The following is a 16,489-nucleotide window of genomic DNA, read 5'->3' as shown; positions in this document are numbered from 1 at the left end:
GCATATCGAGAAACGTGTAAAACTTTGTTTCGGTCCCTGAGTCTACGGGGCTCTTATTTCTGAACATTTTGCCCTTCGGGCATCTGGAGTAACTTAACGAACCTTGTGACTACAGTCATAACTCATAACATTACACAGGAACATTATGATCTGCCTGATCATATGATCGGCCGCCGACATATTTAACGTTATACTTATAGCATACTTATTGACAGTGACAATATGATAGTATTGATAGTGTTATATTATATTGTATCACGTTATATAACTGCCAGTATAGGAGCACCATAAAATAAAAATAAAAAACTAAATAAATTAATGTGACACAAACTAAACAAAATAAGGTAACGTGCATTGGTAACTTCGAAAGCGGGGCAATTTTGAACAGGATAAGTATCTACTAAACTAGAATAACTAAAGAGAAGCACCTTCTACTGGAGCAACAGCAAGTAAGATGCCTTGGTAAGCGTTCCTGAAGTGCAAGTGTTGCTTAAGTAGATCGTTAACCATGTCTGACGATGTAGTCTGCCAATAGTCCGAGGCTGAAATGGCTCCTTTCACCCGAGTTAAACACTATTTTCATTTCGTATACGAGGAAAGTAAATTACGTGTGTATTTCTTGAGGGTACTTTCAATTTACAATTTAGGTAATAAAAATATCGTTATTTGGAATGGGGAGTTAACTATTAGAATGGAAATTGTAAAATAAATCCATTTAAAACCGAAATTAATTTACATGTATTAATGGCTTATCATTAAAAAAAGGAATAAAACGTACTTAGCAAGTACAGTGCTCTAGAGCAGAAACGTATCATTTTCTGCACACTTTTAGAACAACAATGACCCACTTTCAGTTTTAAGTGCTTCTAGTTAGGTCATGGTTATAGATATTTACTATTTTCAAAATTACCCCACTTCCGGAGTAGGTATAGAATAGAATAGAATATCATTTATTTTAGTATAAGTACACAGTTAAACAATACATAAAGAGAAAGAGAAAAAAAAGACATAACTTGTACACTGTATGTAATTATACTGAAAAAGGTGGACACTCAGCATAATGCCAGGTCCTACTGAAGTGCTGACGCTGGTCTTCCTAATCCCAATCCCCCTTAAGCAATGCACCCCAATCAAGCAATTAACAACTTTATCGTAATTGTAGGTAGTCAACAACCTGAAGATCAACATTAACATTTCTTATATTTTTTTAAGGAAACAAAGGAAGAATTAAACAAAAAGTCAACGAACACAGATCATGATGTTTTGGAGGCAATATTCATATACATTGGTGAGATTGGGCGCTACCAGAAGTTCCTGTTCTGCGCCATGTTGCCCTTCGGGCTGTTTTTCGCTTACGTGTACTTCGTGCAGATGTTCATCGCGGCCACTCCGCAGCGCTATTGGTGCCATGTACCAGAGCTCGCGCATCTGGATTTAGAGCTGAGGTTGGTACTGACTTCTTCCATTTTACATACTTGACTAAAGTTAGTACAGTACAGACGGATGTAGTAAATAATCCCTTCCATGACAAAGTAACGTTTCGTATTTGTATTTATCATATAAATATACACGTTTAAAGAAAGGATTATTTTTACATCTGTACGTCACATGGTAAAGGCCCAGTTGATAGAATCGGAGGAGCATTGAAAAGGTTGGTACGAGGACAAGTTTTAAAAAGAAAAGCAATCGTGTTAAATGCCGAGCAATTTGCTTCTGCAGCACAAACATCAACGGTGAGTTGTTGTAGTTCCAACGGAATAAATTGTTCTGCCTGTCCTTGATTATGCTGATGTTTGTTACACTAATCTCCCTCATGATTCCTTGAATGAATTTTACCGGCTCCTTAATAGCTGCATTCGGTTCGTGTTCGGACTTCGTAAGTATAACCATATCTCCTCTTTCCGTAGAAAACTTAATTGGCTCCCTATTCGAGAACGTAGTCCCTTCGTATTCTATGTACTCTCTACTCAATCTTGTTTGACCCGTCCGCCCCAGATTATCTCCGTTCGAAATTTAAATTTGTTACCCCACGTCCAGGCACAGATCTTCGCTCTTCCCGTAGTCTTAAGCTCATTGTCCCCCAACATCGAACGGGTTTCATGTCCAATTCTTTCACTGTCCAGGCAATCAGACTTTGGAACGTTCTCCCACTCTCTATCAGACAAGCGCAGACCAAATTCACATTCAAGCGCATGTTGCGCAAGTATTTTCTTGACAAACTTTCTTCTTCATCAACTTAATGATTCACACTTGGTATAATTATATATGTATTAATATATGTTGTAGCGAAACGCTAAATTGTTTATTTGTATTAAGTATATGTGTAAGTTTATCAATATATAGTTTATATTCATATATAGTCTCGGTTACAAATTCATTTACTTTAAAAGACGCTGGTGAATTACTTAATCTTTCTGGTTTAACACATTGGTTGACTGGTAGAGAATGCCTTAAGGCATTAAGTCAGCCATTTGTACCTTCATGTATTGTGCAATAAAGATTAAATAAATTGAAGAAAGAGCACAACTTCTTCAGGACCACCCATATCAAATATTGTGCCTCACAGAAACTTAGATTTCAGAAGAACAGAAAGATGCAGTGCAAGTAGAGGGATATGTGGCTGCAGCAAGTTAAAATCGTCCTAATCACAAAGGTGGAGGAGTACTAATATTATTACGACAAGATATCCCATACAAGGAGCGACGCGACTATGCAGACTTGTCAATAGAATTAGTAATTGAATGTTGTGCAATAGAGTTGAAACAAACCGTGACATTGAGACCTTCTTTGATGTATTAAATCGGTTATTGTCTAAGCTAATTAAAATCGAAACGTCATAAAAACATTGTAGTTACAGATTTTAACATAAATAAATTTAATAACTCAAATAATTATCATAGACTAGTAAACATGATGCTTGAATGTAACATCCGTCAAATTGTAAATTAGCCAACTCGAGAGACTAGTACCAGTTCGACTTGCATAGACTTTATATTTACAAATAGTAAAAAATTACAAACTAACAGTTGAGGATAAAGGCATATCAGACCACAAATGCTTGCAATACGAATTCGAAGAAATTACATATCTGGACAACAAACACTAACAAATATATCCTAAAACGAAACTTTACTGCTGTGAATATAACATCATTTAAATGCGCGCTTAATCAGATTGATTGGAATAAACAAATAAATAATTGTCAAATTATAAATGAAAACTACAATGAGTTTCAAAAGTTATTACAACTACTGTTAAACACGCATATACCTTATAAACGTATCAAACAAAAACTAAAAAACAACAGCTGGCTGACAACTGGAATAAAAAAGTCATGTAAGAATTAAAGGGTAATAAAAATATTAGTAAATCAATCAAACAATTCCATTTTAACAAAACATTACGAAATAATAACAAAAACCCTTAAAAACTGTGTAAAACAAGCCAAACGAATGAGATACATAAAAGCCATAGACAAATCTAAAAATAAGACCAAAACTATATGGATTTTTATAAAAGAAATAACAGGGAAACATGCCGCAGAAAAACTGCCGATTAATATTAAATTAAGAGTTTCCAATACTGATATAAATTGCCCTCAACAAGTAGCTAATCATTTTAACGAATATTTTGCGTCAATAAGCGAACAACGCCAAACCACTAACGTTTAAAGTACAAACTTTGCAATTAACTCGATATACATGTATATATCCTGCTACAGAGGAAGAAGTCTGAGATATTATACTTAACCTGCCAAATAAATGCAGCTGTGACCATGATGAAATACCTGCCGTTTTAATTAAAGCATGTGTGAACGAACTTACCGTACCCCTAACTAACTAGGCTAATTAACCAATCGCTGGATGAAAGCTGCTTTCCGGAAAGACTTAAAATCCGTAAAATAAGACCTATATATAACAAATCGGGGGAAAAAAACAATACCAGCCAATACCGACCCATCGCAGTACTTCCCACTGTATCAAAAATATTTGAAAAATGTGTTGCAAACCGTATATATAACTACATAGAAAAATTTCAACTCATACATAAAAACCAGTTTGGCTTTCGAAAACACAGTTCAACCACACTTGCAGTTTATAACTACATTCAAACAGTATTGGAGCATTTACGAGATAAAACCTATGGGGTTGGATTGTTACTAGATATGTCTAAGGCATATGATAGGGTATCACATCCCATTCCATCCCATCCCATCTGACGACCGGTTTGGCCTAGTGGGTAGTGACCCTGCCTGCGAAGCTGATGGTCCCGGGTTCAAATCCTGGTAAGGGCATTTATTTGTGTGATGAGCATGGATATTTGTTCCTGAATCATGGGTGTTTTCTATGTATTTAAGTATATAAATATTTATATATTATATATATATACGGAAATTTGATCATGTCTCCAGATTCCGGTCACAGCTCAGGTGGTTACCGATCCGTTTCCGACGTAATACTCATATTCTGTCTCTACTCTATAGCACTCTATTTATTCCCAATACTCCTGAATACCTTAAAAAGCGGTTTAGTTTTCTTACGTCTGTCAGGTGTTCTCAGAATCTCCTTCTTGCTCCTCCTCGTTCGTCTACTAAATTCTACCTCAAATCCTTTACTTTCCAGTCTGTAAGGATGTGGAATGCTTTGCCCATTGACATAAGACGTGCTCAATCCCTACCCATTTTTAAAACACGTCTAAAAGAACACTATTTATCTCTCTCTTAGTCATGCTCCTTACACTCATATCTTTTTGTTACCTGGTCGTTATTTTTCTCTTGCTTGATTACTCATTATGTATTTATGTATTTTGTGTAGGTATATGTAGTGTATTATTGTTGCCTATATAATATATGTAGTTTATGTAGTTTATTTCTCATTATTTGTAGTTTCTATTTACTTATTTTATAAACTTTACACTTATGTGGTTTTGCACTGCCCAATAACTTTATTTCTAGCCACTGAATCGCTATCTGAAGGTTGTCTGGAAGAGATCGCTCTTTAGCGATAAGTCCGCCTGTTGTTACCTACTTACTTATGTCCTTTTTTTTGTTTGTAACATGTATGTTTCTTTGTAGTGCACAATAAAGTATTTTATTATTATTATTATTTTTTACATTTCTTTATAATTCTCAGTATTCTGGGAATACTGGCTTAATGGAATACACGGGCCAAAGCCAAGTGCACCCCATATTAGGTTTAGGATGAATTGATGAATGATGAACTAAGGTTACGATTTTGATGAGATACAGCCGATGAAATGGGCAATGGTAAGTGTGTACTTACTGTGACTGTTTGCGTTTGTGAATTAGGGAGTTGTATATCGCTCTGTAAGAATTTTCTGACTATCCTACAAGTATTTAGAATTACAGCTTTCTGCATTACAAAATAAGAAGAAGGTGGCAGTGATAGAGTTTTTATAGAAGTATGTAGCTGTTGTGGGATGACACCTGTAGTAGACAAAACAATGGGTACTATGGTAACGTTATTTAATTTCCATATCCTGGCTATTTCATCCTTTAAATCGGTATATTTAGTAAGTTTTTCAGCTATTGTATTTTGCAAATTATGAGTGTTCGGGATTGCGATATCTATTAAAAGAGCTGTTTTGTTTATTTTGTCTACTACAGTGATGTCAGGTCTATTAAAATGTGTGGTTCGGTCTGTTAAAATAGCTCTATCAAAATACATTTTGTGAGTGTGGTTTTCTAAAACATTTTCCGGAATATACTTGTAGTAAGGAACAGCTAGCTGAGGAACTAGGTTGTATTTGATCGCAAGTTTCTGGTGTACTATGTTGGCTACCTGGTCGTGCCTGTGCTTATAATCGGTCTGGACTATTGATCTGCATGCTCCGGTTATATGTTGGATGGTTTCTCCTGTACTATTACATTTCCTACATAAATCTGTTGTACTATTTTTCATAATGAACTTTTGGTAATTACGGGTCTCAATCACTTGATCCTGGGTAGCCATCATAAAGCCCTCGGTCTCTGGGAAGAGCTCACCGTGATTCAGCCATGCGTTCGACGCCGCTTTGTCGACACTTGGTTGGCTTAAATCGTGGTGATGCCTTCCATGGAGGGATTTCACACTCCATTCGGCAATTTTAGTTTTGTTATCTGTAAGTTCTTCATGTTTTTGGGTGGCTCTGTCTCTTAAGTTTAAGGGTGTGAATTGCTGATCATTGTGTTCTATGGCATTGTGGATGGGAGAGGTAGCTGATTTTTGATGGAAGTATGCTCTGAGTGCTGTGATTTGCTTGTTGTGAAGATTCCTGATGTCAATAAGTCCCCTGCCACCTTCCTTCCTGGGGAGGGTTAGCCGCTGTACGCACGATCTGGGATGGTGCTTCCTGAATCTAGTCATGGTTGTGTTTATAGTGCGTTGGAGGTTTTTAAGATCTGATTTGCTCCATCTGATTATTCCAAAGGAATACGTTAGAATAGGTATTGCATAAGTATTTATTGCTTTGATGGTGTTGCGTGAATTTAACTGCGTTTTCAGTATTGAATTAAGTCTGTGTTTGAACTGTGTTTTTAATTTACTTTGTGTTTCTTTGTTGTGGATTATCTGTGATTGTAAGTAACCTAAATATTTGTAGCCTGTTCTATCGTCTAGTGGATCTATGATTTCTCCGGTTTCTAACGTGTAACTGTGTCTGTAGCTTTTCCCCGCTTTCATACTGTTTACTTTGCATTTATCAATTCCAAATTGCATCTGAATGTCTCGGGAGAATCTTTCTGTTAAATTAGCCAATTGTTCAAGGTCGGGTTCATTTGAGGCATATAGTTTGATATCATCCATGTATAATAGATGGTTAAGGTGAATTTCGTTTTTGTCTGTCTGTCTGTCATTAGTACTAGGTTCAAATTTAAGAGAGTGTCCTGTGTCTGTCTTGTTGAGTATGTTAGATAAGGGGTTAAGTGCGAGGCAGAACCAAAGAGGGCTTAACGCATCTCCTTGGAAAATACCACGCTGTATTTTGATAAGGTCGGTTTCTATTGCTCCACTTGGTGCATTAAGTCTGAGTCGAGTTGTCCAATTTTGCATTGTGGCTTGCAGGAATAGGGTGATTTTTTGGTTTATTTTATATATATTAAGTACTTCAATTAACCATGAGTGTGGGACTGAATCATAAGCCTTCTTATAGTCAACGTACATAGTGTGTAAATCAGATTTCGTTTTATGGACTTGATTTAGGATAACGGAATCTATGTTATTATATATCGTTGCCTAAGTACCCTCAACACAAGCCTTATGAGCTTACTGTGGGACTTAGTCAATTTGTGTAATAATGTCCTATAATATTTATTTATTTATCTTACTTCAAAAACTCAACAACATTGGTATTCGCGGTCCAGCCCTTAATTGGTTAAACTCATATTTAAATAAGAGAAAATAGTATGTCGAAATAGAACATTACAGTGATGAAATGCGTCAGTTACAAACATACAAATCGAATGTCATACTTATCTATTAACAATTCAATTCCTCAGGGCAGTGTGCTCGGTTGTGTTCTTTTCGTAATATACATCAACGATCTACCACGAATTACAGAGCACAAGTGTATAATGTTTGCCGATGATGTTTCACTCCTTTTCAAAAGCCCCACGAGTAACGACGAACCTACAAACATATAACAGAAACATACATCTAAATGGTCAGCTGGTTAAAAGATCACAACCTTGAAATGAATAGCAAAAAAAACTAAAATTATGCAGTTCAGACCGCATCAAAAACGCGCCATAAACATAAGTAATATAGCAAAACAATTAAATATTGAACAAGTATCGAGTTTCTCGCTTTTAGGCATCATCATGGACACTCACCTAGATTGGAAAAGGCACGTAGCAGTACTCAAAAACAAACTCGTCATTTGTTTTTGCCTTAAGCGTACTGAAATCTAACACAAACGAAACATTGTACGCTTACGGCGTACTACGGTTATGCGCATTCATTATTACGCTATGGTGTTTTATTGTGGGGACATAGTACTGATGCATATGATGCATTTGTCATGCAGAAAAAGTGCATCCGAATAATAGTCAATATTAAACAGACAAGTAGCTGCAAACCACATTTTATTAGATTAGGAGTTTCAACTTTTCCGTCACTTTGCATTTTAGAATCCGCTACTTTTGTTCGTAAAAATATCCACTTTTTCAAATTCAATAAAAACCCCCGCCGTAAACTTGATTTACTTGTACCGGAACCAAAAGTTGATATTTTCAAAAAAGGCCCATACTACACATCCATAAAAATTTACAACAATATCCCTAGTTTAATTAAATTAGAGGAAAGTTACCATTTATTTGAAACAAAGTTGAAGCATCATTTAATTAAAAAAACATACTATTCAATAACAAATTCATAGAAAAGAAAAAATCGTAACTTTCAGACCCATATGGCACACTGTCACGTAATGCACATACATAATATATATAATACTCGTACCTACTATCTCTTTAAGTATAATCTTATGTTATTAGTTTAAACTGTTTAAAGATTGTACTATTTAATTTTAATATTAAGTATTTTCAGATATTTAAGAGAGTTAGAATATCTGATATTTGCTATACCTTATTCAGGGTATACCATATGGTATGTATAAGAACTAAATATGTACGATGGTTTGCAAGAAATAAATACTGAATACTGAATGCTTTTCAAAAGCTCAAGCTATTCCTGGGATGTCTAAGTACCATGTAATATTCTGGAAAAATTATAAACTTCAGAAAGTATAATATCAAAAGACTTCGAAGAGTAAATTGAAGAAAATTCATGGCTGAAGACTATTAGACTAATCGTCTAATATTTTTCTTATTTTTTTTTGTTTTATGCAAGGAAATAGACATATTTAAATATTTTGTTCAGAGGTAACGTATTTTGGTTGGTATGGTGTTGGTAACGTGTTTACTTATTTCCACATCACGCAAGTGACCACTGTTATGATTTTTTATTTATTTTGTAAGAGAAGTTGACTATTTTTTGTTACTGCATTAAATAATTTGATTCTTGACTTAATTGTTTTTATTGATGTGAAACAAAATCCGCCGAAATTATCAGAGAAATGTTCACTTACAAAAAGGTCTCAAAATGTCGTGTCACAAAGTAAATAGCGGCGGCGCGCGCCAAAGCTCAGTACAAATACAAAACAAAGTGCCATTTTCGCCGCACGCACACAGACGTGACATTTACGCACACAGCAGACGTTACATTTACAGGCGTTCTCGGGCACTCTCGGGCAGAGCTTAGTCGGGCTGTGCGCGCGATGCTCACTTGACGTCCCCGCCGCTACGTAGGTACCTACTGTCATGTACGTCAAAATGCAGTCTCTAAGGAATGTAAACATGATAAGATGTATGTATAAACGAATCGATATATGTATGTCTGTAAACTTATATTACCTACTCTTTTTTAAAATTCGAAATTAATACAAAGCAACCCTAGTGAGTCCGGCAAGTTTAGGTATGTATTTTCAAGAACGGCGAGAACGGACCTTCTGTTTATTTTTTATTTTGTGGTCGTGTCCTTTTTATGTAACGTAAGTTGCCAGCACATTATAGTGTGCTGGCGTGAGACTATAGGTTGGTTTCGTCTGATAGTAAGTTCAATAGAAAGGGCTCACAATGTTGTATTTAAATGCACAAAAAAGAAAAAGGATTGCTTATTGTTAAATGGGTATGTTTCATAATGAAAAGTTCCAATTGATGTAAGTTACCATGGAATTACCCCAATACGTTAACAGTTTTACTGGCATATTATTGTAGACGAAATCTTTCGGCCCCTGGAGCTATCGAGGGCGAGGATTGGGAGCGATGTTGGACGTTCCAAACCAACTGGAGCCTGGTGCTAGACACCATGGCGCCACCCGGCAACGACACGCCCACCGCGCCGTGCCAGCATGGCTACGATTTCGAGCTTACTGACATTCCTTATCACACGGTAGTAAGCGAGGTAAGTAAGGTTACCTTGCCAACCTTATTAAATTGCTACTTGTCTTTTAAACAAATTCAGTAAAATAACCAAAATCATTGATATCGCAGTGGTAAGTAATCCACTTCATTAATGCCGCATTGCATTGATTTTTATGCCGCTAATTCGCTAAAAAGTTAAATTTGTTTTAGTACCTACCTACTTACAAAGTGTCAAATCAAGTGACGATATTACTGATTATAATTAAGTAGATTGTTATCCAAAGATAGAGATAGTTTGGCGCTAGAAAGTAGGGACAACGTCAATAATCCTAGACAGAAATAGTGCCTTTCAGCCCAATTTAACACTCTACTTTTCATTTCGAATACAAGAAAAGTAAAATACATGTTCACACACATTTAAAACTAAATCTTAATTGCTTATCGTAGTAATAGGCAAACAAATAGGCAAATTTGCATAATTAGTACCTAATTAAAGTAAGTCTTTTTACTATGAAGGGAAAACTTTTTGCGATAACTCTAAAACCGTTAAACTGATCATGTCCGCTATATTTTTCATTTAATGTCTTTCTTAAGTTCTACTTCCACGATTTTTTTCATATTTTTTTGACCTATGGTTCAAAAGTTAGAGGGGGGGGGGGGGGACATTTTTTTTTCTTTCGGAGCGATTATCTCCGAATATATTCACTTTATCAAAAAATGCTCCTTGAAAACCCCTATTAGTTTTGAAAGACCTTTCCAACGATACCCAACACTCTAGGATTGAAGCGAAAAAAAAATTTGACCCCCACTTTACGTGTAGGGGAGGTATCCTAAAAAAATTAAATTTTTAGATTTTATTGTACGACTTTCTAGCACTAACGTCCACGGAGCAAAGCCTCGGACAGACAGACAGATAGACGGACATGGCGAAACTATAAGGGTTCCTAGTTGACTACGGAACCCTAAAAAGGCGTGGGGATGTGACGACCCCATCGCCCGCTGGTTTTACCAGTGCAATCAGTCAACGCAGGGCAGCTTGTGGCGAGCTGTTGGGGAGTAGCGACCTCACGCACCCGAGTGCTCCTGGGGAGTTCTGTTACCCGCAAGAGTTGGACAGGATTCTCTGCCTCTGGCTTGCCTTAGCCGGCCGGCCAGAGTGGAGTCGTTAGAGCTTTAAACTCTAGGGGTGAAAAATTACATAAGACGCGAGTTGGCACAGTGGCTGCTCGCAGCCACTGGGTAGAAAGCGGCGTACACCTCTCGACATCTCTGAGCCGCTCACACCGGTGTAGCCATCCTAGATGTCGCTTTTTGTGGGGGCCCATTTTGTGAGGGCGAGTCACCGTCTGCCGGAAATAAAATTGAATAACGTTTTATTAGGCAGGCGTCCGGTTTTTTATCCTATAGCCCAGTATTTAGTCCATCGCTTTCACCCAATAGCCCAGTTCATGTTAGAGTCAACAACTCGCAAATAGTCCTTACACCCTGGCGGGTGCTGCCTCTCTTGTAACTATAAAGGCGAAAAACTTTTGATCAGAAGTATCTATACTAAGTAAAATTGTGCAAATAATTTGCGCGAGGTAATATATGCTGGTTTTTCGAGGATAATTCTCTGTCATGTGAACCGATTTCAAAAATTGTTCTTTTATTTGAAAAGTAGGCGTCTGTAATGTAATCTTCATAGAAATTTCAAGTGTAATAAATATACATAAAGTTGGTTTAATTGCAAACTGAATTCGGAAATGTTTTTTTGTTAATTAAAAAAGAAATTGTCAAGATAGAGATCTGATTATATTTTTCTTGTAAAATTTATAGTAATGTTAATTTTTCATCGGTAAACTTCGGAGATAAATAAGGGGAGGGGGTGGTTTTTTTTTTCACATTTTCCTTCATAAATCATGTTTTATTACCTACTATAAAAAGCAATAATAGGTATAATAATGTCAAAAGAGCTTGAATTAAGTCGATACGATCTTAATATAATCGTTTTTTCAGACTCAAAATCAATGGTAAGGTTTAGTAAAAAGTAACTAATGCAACCCTACATTTCTAAAAAGGGTCGGCCTTGTTGTCGAACTTAAAATATTTAGAACTTAATTTATTTCAAAACTACTTTTTGCAAATTTAAATTAAATTGTCTTTATTTTGATTTTAGGACACTATAATATTATAAAACCTGTAATTTTATCAGGTTGGGCGAAAATTGTCCTTGTCTGGACTGGCCTTAAGATTACCCCCAAATTTTTTTTTACGATTTCAGTTATTACAGTTAATTTATCTTTAACTTTCAGCGAGGATGGGTGTGTGATAAATCAAGTTATGCTCCAATGGCACAGTCGATATTTTTTGCGGGATCATTCGTGGGGGGGCTGCTGTTTGGGTGGTTAGCAGATCGATTTGGAAGAATACCCGCTTTAGTTGGCAAGTATTACAAAAAAATAAACTATCTAATTTGGAAAACGTTAAAGAAACTTAATATTGTGCATTACTCGAAACGACCTAAATATTTTTTTAGGGTCTACTATGATCGGGTTTGTAGGCGGAGTCGCAACTATATACACCAATGGAATAGTAGACTTCACCATCGCGAGGTTCCTGGTCGGCATGGCATACGACAGTTGTTTTATGATGATATATATTTTAGGTAAGCGGGCATTTTAGGGGAAAAATTAATGTTTTCCCGCTAGTGCTAATATTGTATAAGGCACGAGGGTTAAACAAATTTTGCCACCGACTGAAACACAAATATTTTCACCAAACTAACGTGACGAAAATACTAACTATAAAACATTAAACCAAATCAATTCCAAATGAACGTTAGTAAATATTTATAATTTAAAATCATTACTTAAAAGTCAAATCTATCCGCCAGCGTAAGCAAACAACTCAAAATTTGCTTCAGATTACTTTGCCCCTCATACTGTCGATAAAATGCAACTTTCTTATCAGTTTCTAAAGTACTTTATCAGCTGGTGTGGTAATAAATAATGTATATGTCTTTGGTAATTTTATATGGCAGTTCTTGAATACGTCGGCCCTCGGTATCGTACGCTGGCGGCTAACATGTCGATCGCGCTGTTCTTCGGCGCGGGCTGCGTGTCGCTGCCGTGGCTGGCGCTAGGGCTGGCCGACTGGCGCACTCTGCTGTGGGCCACCTCCGCGCCCATGCTCATCGTGCTCGCCATTCCTTTCACGGTTCCAGAGAGTGTCCGGTATTTATCTCCATTCGAATCTCACTGGCGACTATTTGCCGATGCCGGCGCCAAAGTGCTAAACTTAATCAATGCTTTTTTTTACTCATACAGATGGCTCGTCTCTAGAGGACGCACCAATCAAGCAGTCCGGGTGTTCAAAACTTTTGAAAAAATTAACCGCACGCACATTCCGCAGGAAGTGATGGACGATTTTGTTGTAAGTGGAAACAAAAAGATGCGCTATTCTTACCTGGTTCGAACTTTTATTACGTATTTTATAACTCTTTCGCATATGTTGCCGTAACACACCGGATTTTATGCAAAGTTCTGATAGACTGTAGTAAGTAAACTTGACTATAGTTAATACTTTATTTTAATCAGGAAGTGCTGATTAAAAGAAAAAGTTACAGGAACATACGCCGTATGTACTTACTTATCTGGATTCTGGACTTGATTTTAATCTAGAAACCAATATATGCGTTTTAGATAGCATCCCGTCAAACCCAAAATCAGAAGCATTCAGTGAGTGCCTTGTTTAGAAGCGCGCCGCTGCGGACGATGCTCGCATACATGGTGGCGGTGTACATGTGCTGCGCGCTCGTGTTCGACGGGCTGGTGCGGCTCTCTGAGTCGCTGGGGCTCGACTTCTTCCTCACCTTCACGCTGGCTTCCGCCACCGAGATTCCTTCCGTCACGTTGCTGGCTCTTGTCATGGACAGGTATTATTATTCGCATCCATGCAATCGCATCTTTTACATAAATATCTCATTTTTTTACGCAGAAAGTTTATTTTTCAGATGGGGTCGGCGAAAGCTTACAGTGGTGCCCATGGGATTGTCGGGGGCATTAATAGGCATTGCAGCATTTTTACCTAAAGGTAATTTATGTTTTAATGTGATAATTACTCATATAAATACTTAATCCAAACTTAAATAATTATATATTGGTATGCTTGGTAGTTAGGTGATTCAATTAAATTCAATATCGTTTATTTTTCATATAAGCTTACAGTATGTAAAACCAAAGCGCTTACGTGATAAACACAAAATTATACATTTAACTAATTCAAAAGTAAATTACACGTTAAAATATAATTATACAGTATAAATAGAATAACAAATTAATAAACAAAACCAAACATATACATCAATATGCCTTAAGTTACAGGGGCAAAGTGCAAAGCCAACACGGCGGACCTAGATAATGAACTTGCCTAACCTGTCGACAAATATCAACATCCGGAACTAGGAGTCAGCAAGTTATTTATTGGGATGCAGGCTCGAGTAGTGAGTGCGTGCGCAGCTCGCGCGGTACGAGTCTCAGGGATCGCTAACAGGCGCCGGCCTCGCCGCGCTGGCCGTGCGCCGCCGCCCTAACTCGCACTCGCACCTACTAACGAAAAGCACGGAGACCAACCACGCGAATTAAGACACTAGGATTGTCGATCACACTAGGTATGCAGCAATGAATACTAATGCACTGTTAGGTGCAACAGTAACAGCTTGCGTCTGAGCTCCAGGGTGTCAAGATCGACCATGCGTAAAACAAATCGGGATGGAAACAGATATTACGGATAATATCCATACGTTCTTTTATAGATGTCTTGCGAATTTACGTTGTAATTTCTCTAACATGAGAGTGACAAGTGATTGACTATCTATTTATATATACATTCTCGTTCTCGTTGCGGTATCTTACTTACCGAATAAGAAAATGCCAAAATAGTATTTTACGAGTAGGTATACAACCGTTGTATAAGAAGGGTCAAAAAGGAGAGTGGCGTGAGTTACAAATGTTACAATGTGAGCCGGATGTGAGCAGGCAAAACATTGTAAAATAATACGCCACAAGCATTTTTTGACATACTTATACTTTTCACCTGCATACAATACTTTTTCTACCACTTTTTCTAAATTAGAAATAAAACGCAAAATTAATTAAAAAAACTGATAAGCGCGGGATACGTTAAAATGAAAAACATGGTATGCCTACGGTGAACTTTTATTTTGGGTTATTCCCACTAGACTAGTTACCACCAAGTTGTTACCAGTGGTAACTACTGGGATTTTTTTTCCCCGTACTTACCACTGGTAAAAGGTGGGATTTTTTTTCCCAGTTGTTACTACGAAAATTTGGTTAGCGTTCAATACTAAAAAAAAACAGTATAAATATAGGGTGCTTTAAAGAATAATTAACTAAAATTATTATTAATTAGAAGTTAATTAGTTATTACAATACAGTAAACTCCCTAAAGAGAGTGATAAAAAAATCGTTCTTGACTGATTTGTTTGTTCGTTGAGTTCGTTCGTATAATTGTGACGTTATTAAAAGGGACTTTATTGTCAATGGCGCTTACGCCATTATCAACGATGCGCCTATATAAATACAACGCTGCGCTGAAATAATAATTTTGTGCAACGCTGCGCCAAATTAGAAATAAAAAATAATAATTTTAACAAACAATATTGATTGAATTGCTGTCGGCGCGTAAGATAGGTTTGCTATCGTCATCGCGCGAGCGTGGGTAGACCGGGCTGTCGCGCAGACCAGCGTAACGTGACCGAGACATTGAAAAAAAGAGTGCGCTAGAGATACGCGTTTATACTAGTTGACCTGAGTGGTTAACACGTCCGCCGAGCTCGCCCAGCAGTTGGTGATAATAGTCTTACATCATGTATGGGGTTATATTACGTGTTAACTTTTAGTCGCTACGGTGGCCTATCCTAATCCTACGCGCCGATAGCAATTCAATCAATGTTGTTAATATTTTATGTATTTATTTAATTTTACGTATAATAAATATTTTAATTTTGTTTTATTTGGAATTCTTACATTTTTTTTTTTCCTTTTTGCCATCAACCTCGAGGCATGATAGTGTTTTTATGTTATTAATAAAATTGTAAATTGAATTAATTACGACGTAAACCATGAAACCTGGATCTTTTATCAAAGACGCTTAGGCCATACTGCGTAGCGCAGCGTTGTATTTATATAGGAGCATCGTTGATAATGGCGTAAGTGCCATCGACAGTAAAGTCCCTTTCAATAAATAACGTGAAAATTATACGAACAAACAAATCAGTCAAAGACTGATTTTTTTATCACTTTTAAGGCAGGTTACTGAAACAGTAATCTACTTATGATTAAACGAATATCTAATTAACTTATAATTAATTATTGATGAAAGCACTTTATATGTATACTGTATTTATTAGAATTGAACGCTAACCAAATTTAGGTCGGTGGTAACTACTGGGAAAAAAAATCCCACTTTTTCCCAGTAGTTACCAGTGGTAAAAGGTGGGGAAAAAAATCCCAGTAGTTACCACTGGTAACAAGTTGGTGGTAACTAGTGGGAATAAATGGTTTTCAAGTTATC

At 36.7% G+C, this 16,489-nt stretch overlaps 1 protein-coding gene across 4 annotated transcripts in view; it reads left to right on the top strand.

The window, feature by feature from the left end:
* LOC133527672 (carcinine transporter-like) overlaps positions 1-16,489 on the top strand; it is a 49,985-nt gene that overhangs the window by 19,984 nt on the left and 13,512 nt on the right. For all 4 annotated transcript variants that reach the window (XR_009800909.1, XM_061864798.1, XM_061864790.1 and 1 more), the window contains exons 2-9: positions 1,213-1,445; positions 9,770-9,956; positions 12,208-12,337; positions 12,432-12,560; positions 12,936-13,128; positions 13,222-13,327; positions 13,597-13,829; positions 13,908-13,987. Coding sequence is in view for 3 of the 4 variants with exons in the window: in XM_061864798.1 (XP_061720782.1) it covers positions 1,213-1,445; positions 9,770-9,956; positions 12,208-12,337; positions 12,432-12,560; positions 12,936-13,128; positions 13,222-13,327; positions 13,597-13,829; positions 13,908-13,987 (1,291 nt within the window). In the remaining variant the exon portion in view is untranslated. The remainder of the gene's footprint in view (positions 1-1,212; positions 1,446-9,769; positions 9,957-12,207; positions 12,338-12,431; positions 12,561-12,935; positions 13,129-13,221; positions 13,328-13,596; positions 13,830-13,907; positions 13,988-16,489) is intronic.

This window comes from Cydia pomonella, chromosome 1 (genome assembly GCF_033807575.1).
Source record: "Cydia pomonella isolate Wapato2018A chromosome 1, ilCydPomo1, whole genome shotgun sequence".
In the NCBI taxonomy this organism is placed as follows: domain Eukaryota; kingdom Metazoa; phylum Arthropoda; class Insecta; order Lepidoptera; family Tortricidae; genus Cydia; species Cydia pomonella.
Note: the sequence above shows the minus strand (reverse complement) of the source record. Positions and strands in the feature narration are given on the sequence as shown.